The 14540-nt window shown below is 38.1% G+C and overlaps 1 protein-coding gene across 3 annotated transcripts in view; it reads left to right on the top strand.

The window, feature by feature from the left end:
- ILRUN (inflammation and lipid regulator with UBA-like and NBR1-like domains) overlaps positions 1-5728 on the top strand; it is a 52219-nt gene extending 46491 nt beyond the window's left edge. For all 3 annotated transcript variants that reach the window (XM_044444555.1, XM_044444563.1, XM_044444573.1), the window contains one exon: positions 1555-5728. Coding sequence is in view for 1 of the 3 variants with exons in the window: in XM_044444563.1 (XP_044300498.1) it covers positions 1555-1590 (36 nt within the window). In the remaining 2 variants the exon portion in view is untranslated. The remainder of the gene's footprint in view (positions 1-1554) is intronic.
- The last annotated feature ends 8812 nt before the right edge of the window (positions 5729-14540 follow it).

Genomic DNA, 14540 nt, shown 5'->3' with positions numbered 1-14540 from the left:
TTTTCTAAAACATGGGTGTTCTATGCATCCTTCAGCAAATAAGGTGATTTATGGTATCTACAAAAACCAAGGCTATTGCATAGTATACAGTGTAGCTGACTTTTCTCTTGCTATTTTCCTCATTAATTTAATTTCCTAGATCTATTAAAGATGTATTATTTTTGGAGTGTGAAACAATGGATTTTCAGATTATAAATTTCTGCGTGGTATGATTCACAGCTAACTAGCTCTGAAGTGGCGTGCTAGAAAACTTTCGTCTTGAATCTACCCTCTTTTAAAAATAGGTTCTTGCAGTAAGTTCTACATACCAATGTAGGATTTGAAGGTTAAAATATATTATTTGCTTTTCCTAGTTTATACTTTGTGAATAATGCAAAATGCCCAATTATTTGAATGCCTAAAATGTGGTAGTTCTGGGGTTTGAAAGTTGATGCTGGAACCCAGTACAGTGTAATTAAAAGCAGTTTTTATTATTTTTGTTTTGTGCCAGAGCTTGTTAGGTGGGTTAAAATAGAAAGTAAATGTGTCTGTTATGTCATAGAGAGGATTTGTTTGATGTATGTACAGTTTTAGAATAATGATTTAACAGAGTAAAGGAGCATGACTCTGATTTTAAAAATCCAAGAAAGCAAATGGTGGCATATTTATACTAAATACTCAGAGAGTTTCAGCCATTGGGTGGTATAGAAATAGAGGAGGAGGAGGAGCAGGAGGAGGAGCGTGATGACAACAGCAGCATATTTATGTGTGCTTTACCCATAGTGGCAAGTTAATGGCTACCATTAACACAAGCATTAACATTAACACTAACACATTAACATTTACATTAATACAAGCATGTTTTAATACTAATACTGCTTGCCTTGGCTTAAGTGGGGAAGTTGTCTTATTACAAATAAAGCGTGTGGGAGCTTATTGTAAGTATCTATTGGAATTTGAACAGGGTTGGATGTGCTAATAGTACTAATGCCTGCTTGCCACAAAACGTGTATGAGGTCTGCTGCTCATTGTGGGATCCCTGACTGGGGGCACAGAACCACCCTTCAAGCCTCATGAGCAGCTGTGCATCTCTTTGCCTGTGTGTTTGTGTATATAAACTGTGGGGTCAAGAGCTGTTCTGAGTTTATGAATATGGCCTGTCAGGATTTTCAGAGGTGTGGAAGGTACTTAATGTTTGCATTGTTAAAGTGTTTCAAATAATATGAAAGTGCTTGAATGTACAAAACATCCCAAACTGGAGGTATGTTTCCAATGATTGTGTCAGTGTTGCATATATTTCTATTGACCAGTACAGTTTATTAAATATTGTAGATAGCAAAGGAATGGCACTCTCAGTATTTATTTTGGTCTATACACAGTGAAGTATCACACTGAAATGTGAAAGGGGTTAGTCTAAAATATGTACACCTATCCAAGGAATACAAAATGGCTTTGGAACCTAGGCTATGGTTGATTTCAAGCACTTGGGATTTTGGATTGGGAAGGTGTTAGAGCAACATTGCTCATCTTATACTCCCTATTGAAATTAATTTTTTGTTTCTAATTCTCTTCCAGGGTTTTCATGGTCCTTATCCCTTTGGACAGTCTTAAAAACAAAAACGGGTATCGTCGTGAAGAAAATTTGACAAAGAACGCACTTGGGAGGGAGGGGGAGTTCTGGTGGTTTAGAGAAGATACAGCATGAACCCCCTTCTTGGTCTCCATATCCTGGGATAAGAAGAAAACAAACAATAACTTAAGACTAGTTGTTTCCAGAAAAAACAAAACTAAACTAAAGTATGCATGTGTGAATGCTGAATTTCAGGAGTGCTGTTCAGTGCTATGAGAGAGAAACACCAATGTTTTGTTTAGAAGTCATTGTCACAGTTAATTAGGTAGCCTAAAAGAAATTTTAAAAAAAGTTTAAAATGGAAAAGCCATCTCTTTTTAAAAAGAAAAAGAATATTTTGCCTACAGAGCGGTTGTAGTCTGAGCAAATGTTAATTTTTTGTTTCTTGTTCATAACTATTTTTAAAGGGACAGCGTGCATTTTTATGGAGGTGTGCTTGCTATGAAATGGAAGCTTGCTTAGCATTTTCTTGGTTAATGCAGCTGCTGTTTGTATGTTGGTTGGTATACATTTTTAGCTTTATCAGTATCCAGATCCATGAATGTTAACACCTTTTTTGTTATTTACCTTGAAATCTACTGTTGACATAATTCTTCTGGGTATGATATGCATTAGTCATCTGCTTGTTCTTTTCTGTTTGATAAAGTTGCTCAGATCCAGTTTTGCCATTTAGGTGAGAAAGTGGAAAGGGCAAGAGGTCTGAAGTAATGTAAGAAGTTTGTCTTGTGCTTTGAAACAAGCACATGCTCTTACTAGATTTCCAAAGCTTACCCTGAATAGTTATCATATTGAAATAGTCCCATGTTCATTAATGTACAGTAATTGTCTTTGAGACAGCTATGCATGTATGTGTAAGTTTTGTGCCAAGAAGAAATTTGATTTCTAGAATGGTAGAGCATCAGTTATAATGTTTTCATGTCACATCTAGGTGTAAAATTCATCAGTTTGATTCTTTAGGGATAAAAATACATACTTTGTTAGCAGAATCCATATTGCTTTGAACATATAGGAAAAGGAATCATCAACTGCCTCTTACAGTAATTCTGTTCCTCAGCTTCTCTTAACTTTTGGTTTTCTAGACTGAGCTCTGTGTATCTGTGTGTGTACACACACACGCACACACACATGTGTATTGAAAGGATGGAACTGACTTAGGTCCAACTGTTTGCAGCCCATGAAGAATGATAGCCATATATAATTGAGGCCAAAGTGTTCAGTTTCATAGGGAGAAGTATGAGAACATGGTCTCTTGAAATTCTTGGGGTTTGCATCAGTGTAAGACTTTGAAAGAACAAGAGAATAGGAGGGGGGCTCTGTCTAATTCAGAAACTTGAACTAGGCCACAGCAGCCATCTGCCAAAGATAGAATAATATGCAATGCCCTCTTCCTTTCATCTCACTCAAAATACCAAGCTGCCTACTCTATTTGAAAGGGTAATGAGTACATGAATATGTCACAGTGATTGTAATGCAGATGATACTGGGCCCAAAGTAACATATTCTAAGCCACCTTATCTTATTGATTGGTGTAAAGGGTCTTTTAAATGTTCTATAGCTGATCACAAACCTACTTCCCACCAGAACATATGAATAGCACCTGCAGAGTCTAAACAATTCTGGCTGGGATCCTAGGGGGCATTTCAGGTATTCAATCTTCTGATACCAGTTGACCATCTAATGTATGTCTGTTCTTTTGGAAAACTTTTATGACTTAATTTTGTTACCATCTATCCAATTTAAGCACATATCAACATAACTGTGAACACTGGGCAATGTTATTGAAGCAGCTAATCTTAAGAGGGTAAAGAATGGAAGCATAGGAAATAAGATACATCTTCATTTACTTCTTGATCCTTTCCTCACATTGGCTCTCCAAGTAATGTATCAGTCACTTTAAACAATGTATTTACCAAATGCAAAATAGACAGTACAAACTGATTATGTATAGCATTAGTCATTTTGATTGATTTCAAGTGGTTTTATTTTTTTTCCTTGCTCTGGTAAAGCAACTTTATATGCAGGTAAACATAATATGGATTGTGTGTGTGTGTGTGTTGTTCACATGTGCTCTGGTTATCCACATTGGAAGTCTTGCAGTGGTGACAATATCAACTGTTGTTTATCAAACCAAGTCAAACTGGCTTCAGTTTTCTCTTCAGACCAGTTACTGACAGACTTCACAGATCTAATCTGTCAGCTATTACGGTGCAGACTGTATTGCCCCCCCATCCCCCCACACACAGGAGGAACGTTGATATTTACTGTCAGCTGCTGTTCTCTTAAAGCATTTAGGATGTCTGGTCTCTACTAGTCGTCTCAAAGGCTGTCTGCTTACACTTGAGTAGAAGTGACTCTTGTCAATAAAACAGTCACTCCAGTGAAGAAAGCAAAAGCCAGAGCCGCTGCTCAGGTGGGTTGCAGTGAACAGTTGTCCTTTCAATTGTCATTAGTTCCTGAGAATCTTTTAGGGGATAAACATTGTTTTTCTCTTTGTGGATGATCTCTGAATAAATAGTTACAAAGCGCTCATACCTGTTTGCATGTATTCTGAGTAGGGTGATGATTCTTGCAGTGATGACAGTGGGAGGATGTTTAAATTGCTCTCTCTACTCTGTCTCTGGTTTCTTTTGTCAAATATTTTTCCCATGATGATAAAATCTATTTCATTATTTGCTTGGACCTGTTAAGACTCAAATTTAAGTTCATTAATTTTAAGGTATGTATGATGATTTTGGAGCTGTAGGAATGACTGATGAAAAAATCATGTTGATTGCATGGCAGCACTTCCAGACTTGAACAGTTAAGGACAACATTATGTCCAGACACAAAGGTTTGATTTGTGGAAGCACATAATACTTGTTTCATAATCATCAGGGAAAGCTGGTGCTACCTTATTTCATCCCCAATGGCTTTAACAACTGTGTGGCAAGCAGAAACTTCCCAGATGTAGCAATACAAGGCATGGAGGTGTAATAATGGGTAGCCTGAACCTGTAGAATTATTGCATATCATAAAGGCACAGGTCCTTTGTTGAGAAGGGTGACAGTATTAAGTTGCACCTAGGACTAAAGCCCTTTTTAGGTTGTGGAAATTTGTGTATGCTGTCATGTTTTGAATTGACATAAGTGCTTAGATTATCACTAATGTGTGCAGTTGAAAGCTGTGAGTGGCTCTCAGGCTGTTGTATTTACAGCAAAATAAAAGCTCACACCATATTCAAACATTAGTCCCTCCTATATGATCTGTAGAAAAATATTGCTAAAATAACCCCCAGCCCTTTTTGCCAATGTAGTACTGCTTGGTCCTGGAGGAAGCTAAATGTTCCTGCTTTTAGAAATTTAGTTGTGGATCCTTGCTACGCAGAATTCATCCAGCTTTATGTAGCAAATGTGGTTGGCTGTGCCTCCTTGTTTCCCAAGTGATTCATTCTGCAAAAAAATTATGATGGATTCCTGAGGGGAAGAAGTAATTTAATAAAGGGATGTTTGAATTTCTCATTTATATTATTCTCAAGATTTCTCTTTTTATGCTAACTTAACCATAGCCCAAGCTGTTGGTTTCAACAATATGCTGGTAACTTCTGCATCTGAGAATATGACTCTAGCCTGAGATGGAAGAGCTCCCAGACCCCTCACTAGGAAACTGGGCAGGTTTTCATACCCTCTGGCTGAAAACAGGCATTGTCTCTGTTCACGGGAGGATATCAGTCCTGCACTAGAAGTATGATCCTATGTTGTTGCCCGTTTTGTGGAAGGGAAAAGTGAAGGGTATGATGTGATGCGTCAAGGATTTGGGAATGTATACTCATCCCTCCCCCAGCTGCAGATGAGCACATCCTGAATCTCTCTAGGTACAAGTATAGCCGAAGTTCTCTGGGGCTAAGAAATGCACGCTGTCCCATGTCTGGGTTTTCATTGTTTTTTCTCTTGTGTGAGTGAATGGTTGATTCTGCAGCCTGTCTTTATTCTCTCTGGGGGGAGTGCATGTGTAGAGCAGGATGGTGTGTTGCTTAATTGAGTCTGGGGAGAATCCTATAATAGCACATTGTGGGGGAAAACAAAGATGCTTTTTCCTTAATGTATAAATGAATATTTGTATGATTAAATTAACACAAAAGAATCCTATAGTTGTTGAGTTTTTATTGAATAAGCAAAGGTTGGTTCTGGAATATGTCCTCATGGTTTAAATTGTTTCTAGTTCACTTTCTTTTCCATTTGTTGTGATACTATATAAGCTACAATTGGCTTAGCTTGTAAGCAAGCATGCTGGCTTCTGCTTTCTTTTTCTTTGCCAAACAGCTGTGATGGCTGGACATGTAATTCTGGATTGTTGAGGAAAAAGCAATTTTAACTCATGGGCTGTTCTCAGATTAAAACTTTGGGTTGTTTCTCCCTCAACAACCCAGTTTTCAGGGTTCAGTCATTACAGTTAACAACCAAAGAATGGAGCCAGCACTCCTTTGTTGTTTAGCAAAGTGTCAGTGGATGCTAATGTTCTTACTCATGACTGCTTGCAAAATGCCCCTTATTTATTTATTTATTTATGCATGCATGCATGCATAAATAAAATTTATTTATGCCATCCAATTACTAACGTTTCTGAATAGCTACCAGCATAAATAAATTGACAACCTACTCTGGCTGCAAATACAATAATAACATTCAATATTAAAACATATTAAAATATTGATTAAATAAAAAGGTCTTAACCTGGCGCCAAAAAACATATAATGATGGCGCTAGGCGGACCTCTCTGGGGAGCACATTCCATAGTCGAGGTGCCACTGCAGAGAAGGCCCTACTCTGGGTACTCTGTCTCCTGACATCTTTCACAGAGGGTTCCTGGAGGAGGGCTTCTGTTGCCGATCTCGGGGTGGGAGGGCAAATAGGGAAAAAGGCATTCCTCAAGGTATCCTGGTCCCAAGCCCATGATTGAATTGTTTCAGCATTCAAATGGATCTCTGTGTGTATTTTGGAAACTGGTTTTAATTCCATCCTCATAAAAGAACCTTTGACCATGTATTTTAGTGAGATCCAAATAAATCTGCCTCTAAAAAGGAATTGCATTAGTATAATGTTCTGTTTCATTTATGGAAGATAAATTTGATCATGCTGATTGGGGAGAATAGGAGGTGCAGTCCTACTCACCTCAAGGACACCAACACCGCTATGTAGAGACTAGGGGGAAGTCACGCTTGTACATCTGCAATAGGACTAACATTTGCCATCAAATTTGCGGTGTTGGGTTTTTCCCAGTTCCTTCCTTCCCCATGTTATTTGGGATAATGCTGAGGCCATAAAGTGTTCCTTGTGTAGCATCGTGAACTGTATTAGAACAGCCCTAGACCTCAAACATTTTTTTAGAGAATAAGATGGGACTGACTAATTTTAAATGGCTTGAATGCTAAAGTAGCATGCAGTTCAAGCTGTAGATGCCCCAAATGGTTTCTTGAATTTGGACTATGTATCTTTGTATAAACAATATTTCTGGTGTTAGCAGCCTGATATGAGGATACTGGATCATATAGCAGTTGGATATAGCAGCATCTGCTCATGTACTCATTGCCTATGTCTACAACTGTGAGTGCAGAGTCAAAAATAAGATTGATGTGTAAAGGCCTTCTCAGTTCTTCAGACTAAAAAAGAATTTGGACTGGTTGAATGTCCTATTAGTTATTGCTTGTAAATAAAACTTAATTGGTTCTTGTTGCTGGAGCAGATATGTGAATCCATAGAAGCAGACAGAGCACAATTCACTTTGTCAGTGGCAGAGGGTAACTTCCTATTCCAGTTATCAGTCAGACCACTGACAGCCTTCAGGCTAGGAGCTTTGTATCTGAGAGAATTCTAAAATCCTATTGTATTCATGGGTCTCTGAGGGAAGACAACAGTAGTTTTTTATTCACCCTCAAGCTGCAGGGAGTTGGGGATATAAGCTCTTAGAAGACACTGAGCAGACTAAGCAGGTTAGTGCTTCTATCCTAACATTACTTTAACTGGAAATACTTTTTCCAACATAGTGTGATATGTTGGAGTGAAAATGTTAATTGTGTTAAGCTGTATTTGAGTAGTTGATTTCAGCATACATAGTGAAATTGCCTAGAAACATCTTGTGCACAAGTATAACCCTCAATATATAACCCAGATTGTACAAGCTATATTGAATTGCTTGTATTCTGGATGGTTCTGATAGCTTCTCTGTTATGAACAGTTGCTGTTAATAGCTTGCATTAGATTCATACTTGATTTATTTACTCCCCTCACCATGCTGATTAGTAGCAGCACCAGCAAATGAAAATATATCATCATTCATTCAGAGATGGATACAGAGCATGACAACAGACTAGATGCCACCTATCCTCTCCATGGCGCAGTTCTGTTTCCCCTGCTTTACATTCTCCTGTTTATCATGACTCCAATAGGTTTGTCACCCTGCACCTCTCCATCCTTTGCTTCTAGTAATAATGTTCCTAAGAGCTGTTTACCATCAAGCCAAACAGACTGCAAGCCAGGAAGCAGTCCCAGTACTGTCAAGTGCAAGGGCATCAAACAATGTATATTTACCACCACATGCACAATCCAGGGAATTACAATCAATTTCAGGTCCCTGGCACGTGTACCTATAAGATAGATGCACCAAAAACATGTTAGCCACACAGCATATGCTACATTTTCCATGTGTACAAATAAAACATCTTACTAAACCTTACAAAAAGAAATGTGTGTAACATCCATCACAGTTGGAAGGAAAAGTCCTCCAGCATCATGATATCTTCTTCTTGCCCATATGGCAGAGTTATTTGTACCCTGCCAGAAGACACTTGCAGCCATTCTTATTTTTTCAAATTCTTTTTTACTTTATTAAATTCTTGTGAATGGAGAGTGCCATTTTATGATTACAACTTTTACTGCAAACCTCTGGATTAGAAGTTACATTTCTAGAAAAACAATAGATGTTCATATTAGAACTCTGCAGCTTAAAAAGCCATCTTGCATGCTATCCTGTAAGTTCCTGCCTGAAGGCTGCTAAAAAGTGCTATTTTGAAATGCCCTTGATTCAGTTTTAGCATGTACATTTTTCAAGGTGCATGTGAAATGCCTCTGACCCAAAACTGGTAAGAACCATAACAATTTAGAGCAGGCTAGCTTGATAGGAAGGAGGAGTCTTGTCCAGTTTCTTAGCTACCTATTAGTCCATTTCAATTTATACAAGAAGAGTTGGTAAATTTTGTATATGGGAATTTGTGGAAAACAACAGTTTCAACCTGATCTCTGGAAATCCTACAGTAGGTGCTCTTCATCTCGAAATGAATGCACCTGTCGAAGTCATGATGCTCCCAGCTGTACCCTAAAGTGGTTGTGATGGTGGATGGGATTATTTGCCATTTCCTCTTTCTCCCTTCACATTTTCTTGTTTGCTTTTAAGGTTGTTTGTCTTTAGGGCTGCAACCTGTCAGGAGCTTGTCAAGGCCAGGCAATCAGATCACACCTTCATTATAGAGTTATCTTTGAAGCAAGCAAATAAATTGTGTTATCATGATGCACTCATTTAAATGAAACAATATGCCATGACTTATGCAGTATGTGTCAGGGTGTGGTGCAATACACAAAGGCCAAGTCAAATAGCTGTAGACTGGGACAATGAACCAGCTTTTGCACAAAAAAAAAAAAAAAAAAAGGAATTTAAATATTAAAATACAGTCCATTCAGTTTTATGCTTCAAGAAACATAACGATTGATGCCACCCTTGGACAGGTAAAAATGCCTTGTAGCTTGGCTGGATTTCCCTCCATGGAGTGCCTGTGCCAGCAGCAGAACATTGATTCATTGTACAAGATATTATGAATCTTACAGCTTTAACCACACTTTTTAAAGCTTGCAAAACCTCGGTTTCCAGTGGTATTAGTTACATAAGCACTGCACTTTTGAAGCAAGATTCTTTCTGCCCAAGCAATAGAGTCTTCTGTTCTAAAAACTATATACCAAATTCTTTCTTAGTTGCTAATGTTCAGGATTCCTATTTCTTTAGGTCCAGATGGAAGGAAAACTTGAAGCAAGTGAAAAAGTAAATAAATCCAGCTTCCTCAGTATTTAATTAGGCCTGATTCAGAGAGCATATGATGCTTTGTTCTCAAGACTTTACCATGTCAAGAACTTCTCCATGATCATATGCATGGAAATGGAAACTTTTGAGGTGAGAGAGAAAATACTGTGCCCCCTGCAGTCCTAGGTGTCCATTTATAGAGATGTTTTATGCAACATTCTGAAATGGCACAGAATAGGGTGGGCTAAATTTCTTGTCCAGTGTTTGAAGCGATGTTATCAGGGCTGCTCTGATTTAGTTAAAGGGCTTTTTTCCAGGCTCCAAAATCCTCTGGGTTCTTCAACAGTTATTAGGAACATGATTGAGCAGAACAAAGATTAGTAAGTCCCAGTGTAGCCTGAAATGTTGAACAGGAGAGACCTGCTGCTGCTGTCACAACATTGCAGCTCATGGCTGATTTGAATCCTCTGCTTTGACTGACACACAAAAAGTGCATTGAGAAGATTTTAAGATACTTTATAGTATGCAAATCAGTTTACTATAGTTATAAATTTATTTACATAATAGATTTATTTCCCAACTTTTTATTTTTTGAAACAATCTTAAAGTAACTTACATCATTTTCCTCCTGCTGCTCAAAGTCTTACACCCACAACAACAACCCTGTGACATCAGTGACGGGCCCAAAGTCATCCAGTTGGCTCCATCACTGAGCAGGGACTAGAATCCATGCTCTTAATCACTGCACCAATTTGTGTCTTTTCTTCCCTATGAAATCATTTAGGCTAAAGATTAAGCCTTGCCTAAAGTTGCTCTCTAATTGTCATGGCCAAGCAAGGGTTTAACCTGGAACTCCTGTATCTAAAATCCATTTTATTTCCTTCATTTAATAAGCTACATTTTCCAGCTTTATGCTCTGTACTAGTGGATTTCTTGCTGTTAGCACTCTTCTAGATCCCCTGCCTTTCCCTGTGGATGTTCTAGCAGTTACCTATTTTCCCTTTGGAAAGGTAAGTTTAATGATGGCAGTGGAAGATACAGTGTGGAGGCAAGTGTACTCAGCCTACTTACTCTTCACATTAAGCTCATCTTTTTATTGGCAGTCGTTGGCACTAGACTTTACCTTTAATGTTAGATGGTAATTTTGCTTGGTGATGAGCTCATCCAATTTTTTTTTTGTTTTCTGCAACCTGAGTAAAGTGAGAGCTATGATGATCATTTTTGTCATGGGTTAATCTGTAACTGAGGTGCTGTTTCCATTCTGGAATTACTGCATTAATATATATAGTCCATCCTCCATCTCCAATGAACATTTGATAGCTTGAGATTAACCAGTGATTTGTTAGAATTAATAGACTTGGACTGATTGACATCTGTCCTTCCTTCCTTCCTTCCTTCCTTCCTTCCTTCCTTCCTTCCTTCCTCCCTTCCTTCCCTCCCTCCCTCCCTCCCTCCCTCCCTCCCTCCTATTGTTTATTTACTATATTTAAATACCTTTTTCTTCCTTTCAACTCAAGGCAGCTTAAATATTCTCCTTCTTTCAGTTGTATCCTCCCAATAACAACCCTGTGAGGTAGGTTGGGCTTAGAGTTTGTGACTGGCCTGAAGTTGCCCAGCAAGCTCTATGGCTGGGTGGGGACTAGAACCCAGATCTCCTGAGTCCCTGTCTCAGACTCTTAACCACTACACCATTCTGGCTTTTCATGGAATGAATGAACTTTTCTTTTACATTCAAGTATGATATAAATTTCACTGATGTCTAGTAACATTCCTAAGATCCATATATGAGGTGATAGTAAACAAGCAAAGAATTATCCCACTCTAAGACTTACTAGAGCAAGATTAAAAAATTACACTCGGATCCAGAGTATGCTGCAGAGTAATTATGGGCACCTGCAGATTACTATTTGGTAGCTGTGAGATGCAGGCAGCTGTATAGAGACCATTCAGTAGCATGTGGCCATGCACTGAAGTGATTGTTACTGTGCATCTGTAGTTGTTAAGAAGTGTAGGGTGGTGATGTCCAATAATATTGCAAATTAATTTGAAGGTCTTCTAGAGTACATATTAGAGGAAGGTATACCAGATATTACCAAACAGATTAAATTTCCAATTTATTGGCTTGGGTGAATGGCTATAGTGAAAATAGAAACACAGAAACAGAGCGAGTCAGAAGAGGCCTCCCGGGCCATCTAGTCTGACCTGACCTCTGGCACCAGCCGGCTCCGCTCACGACATGCCCACCATGTGCGTGTCCAGCCTATCTTTGAACACCCGCACCAATGGGGCCTCAACGACCTCTCGTGGAAGCCCATTCCACACCCTCGGGGTCCTAACTGTCAAGAAATGCTTCCTGGCATCTAAATGGCCTGGCATCTAAATGGCCACTAAAATGAAAGTGCTTGTCCATTTTTTGACTCTTCCAGTTAAGACTCTATAGAATGCATTACATAAAATAAGACAGAAATTTATATATATATATATATATATATATATATATATATATATATATATGAAATGACAAAATGCCTAGAATTAAAGTAAGTGGGAAACAGCAGCAAATATCACAAGGTAGGATACCAATACCGATGATTACATATTATTATCACGCAGTAATACTGGAGGCATTTATTCAGAGTTTTGCATGTTTAAATATATGCTGCCCTGACTGATAAACAGGCAAGGGTGGATAGTCTCTTGAGAAACTGGGTATGGGATAGTCCTCAGGGGGAAAGAAAACAGTTCAGTCTTAGAAGACCAGAGAGATAATGGCAAAGTTATGGGTCAAATAGTTTATATAGATCATATAACCTGTGAAATTTCATCCCTAAGATGACTGGATTATAAAGCACAAGAGAGCCTAAAGATTTCAATAACTGGATAAGAGCTGCTTTGCCTGCTTTAAGATGTTTATATCTCAAAGCACAGTTTTGTTTTATGATTGTATTGCTCATAGAAACTTTAATGTGCAGCTTTTAATTTTTTCACTTTCTGCAAGCTAGAAACTATATTTGTAAAGTACTAACAGATGAATAACTATAAATAGACCATTAGTAGTTTTTCGAAGAATTTGTAGCAAAAGATGACTTCTGTCAACACAGTATAAAATAATAATAGAGACAGCTAATGTGAGCAACTCAGCAATGCAAAATTGAGAAAAAATATTGGTTACAATAACAGAAGCAGGGTGGGATTTTAATAGTCTAAGGTGTAGTTTGGGGGATGCTATGACAAAGGCAAACTTGGTATATGGCATTATGCATCTGTGAAATCAACTGCATTGTATGCAGACACATTAGACTTCTGCTGGAGATGAGGAAGGATAAGATGCACAATTGCCCACATATTGTTGGACTGCATTCAGATTGGTTGGTTGGACATAGCCCAAAGTATGAGGGACATACTCAGCATGAGATAATTGTAAATGCCAAGATGGACATGCTGGGAAAGATCATGCTGTATTAGTTGTATGCATCTTACTGGTGGCACATATAAGATGGCTAAAGTTTGGAAAATACACAAGTTATTCCCAGTGTTGCTTGATGGAGAAGCAAAATTTGGAATATGTTGATGATCAAAGATCACTGCATAGAAGAAGCTCTGAGAAAGAAGAAATAATTTAAGAGAGATTTTTCAGAGAAATTGATGGTTATTTATCAAATTCTGGACTCATTGTTGAGTGATGCCAAGTGATTTAGCATTTTATATATCTGATGGAATTAGAAGGACTGGTTCAACCAAAACATCTCATTTTGGTTCTTTGTTTAAATAGATATTTTAAGTATGAAGAAATTATGGTAACTCTTTAGTGAAAGGCAGATAATAGATACTTAGATGTGGAATAGTGTGGACACAACCTCCCCCTTTCACCACATGGCCTGCTGCAACAGATAATCTGCTCCAAATATGATTACATACATCTCCTTGTGGTGAGATTGCTTGTATGAGCAATTTGATAAACAGGTCTGTCTGTTCCTTTCCCAAATGCAGCAATTGTATATGCCTGAATCTAAACAACAGCTGTTCAATTACATAGGTTTGCAGTTGATAAGATGCAAAGCCCCAGTGACAATTCTGAAATTTAATATTACTCCAGGTAAAAATGAAGTCCGGGAATGAAAAGTGCTATAAAGAAGTAGTTGTTACCTTCACTAGATACAGAACATATGTAATGCAATGTTACATGTTACATTCAAGATGTTACCAATTCCAGAACATATGCTGAAGTGTTAGGTTATGCATATTTTGTTCATGGCCGATCCATGTATGCTTGAAGAATTAAGTGTGATGTAAGTGCTGAAAGATATCTAATTAAATAAAGTTACAGGTGAAATTCAAAATCAGCCTTTTAACTTGGTGCTGACATTTGGGACTCTAAATCCCAACATCCTGGATTATTGGCTGCATGGGTTGGGGCTGTTGTATCTTGCAGTCCCAGGCATCTGAGGGCACCACCTCGGGGATGGCTGATTTAGAGTTGTATGTATTGCACTGCTCTGAATGTATTTTATCACATTCATAAGATTGTAACAACTAATATTTGTGACAAGAAGAGGGAGAGCAAGCAGATTGTGCCCAAAGAGAGGACAATTTCCTTACTTATCATTAGCACTTATTTTGACTTTGCAAGTTAGAGTAATTTGTCTCAGCATCCCCATGTGTTCCATGCGGCGATAAAGATTTACATCTGCCTGAATCTGAGGCTTCGTTCTGTATATCACGTTGCCCTTTTCACTAATGGGCACTATAGAATCTTCGCTTCCTTTGTTTCTAACTGTCTGTTTTATGTCTGAAATCTACTCACCTCAGAGATTTATTTATTTATTTATTTATTTATTTGTTTATTTAAAACATTTCTATGCCGCTCCCATCGCAACAAAGCCTCGGG

Source organism: Varanus komodoensis, unplaced genomic scaffold (assembly GCF_004798865.1).
Source record: "Varanus komodoensis strain SLA01 unplaced genomic scaffold, ASM479886v1 scaffold1, whole genome shotgun sequence".
Taxonomy (NCBI): domain Eukaryota; kingdom Metazoa; phylum Chordata; class Lepidosauria; order Squamata; family Varanidae; genus Varanus; species Varanus komodoensis.
Note: the sequence above shows the minus strand (reverse complement) of the source record. Positions and strands in the feature narration are given on the sequence as shown.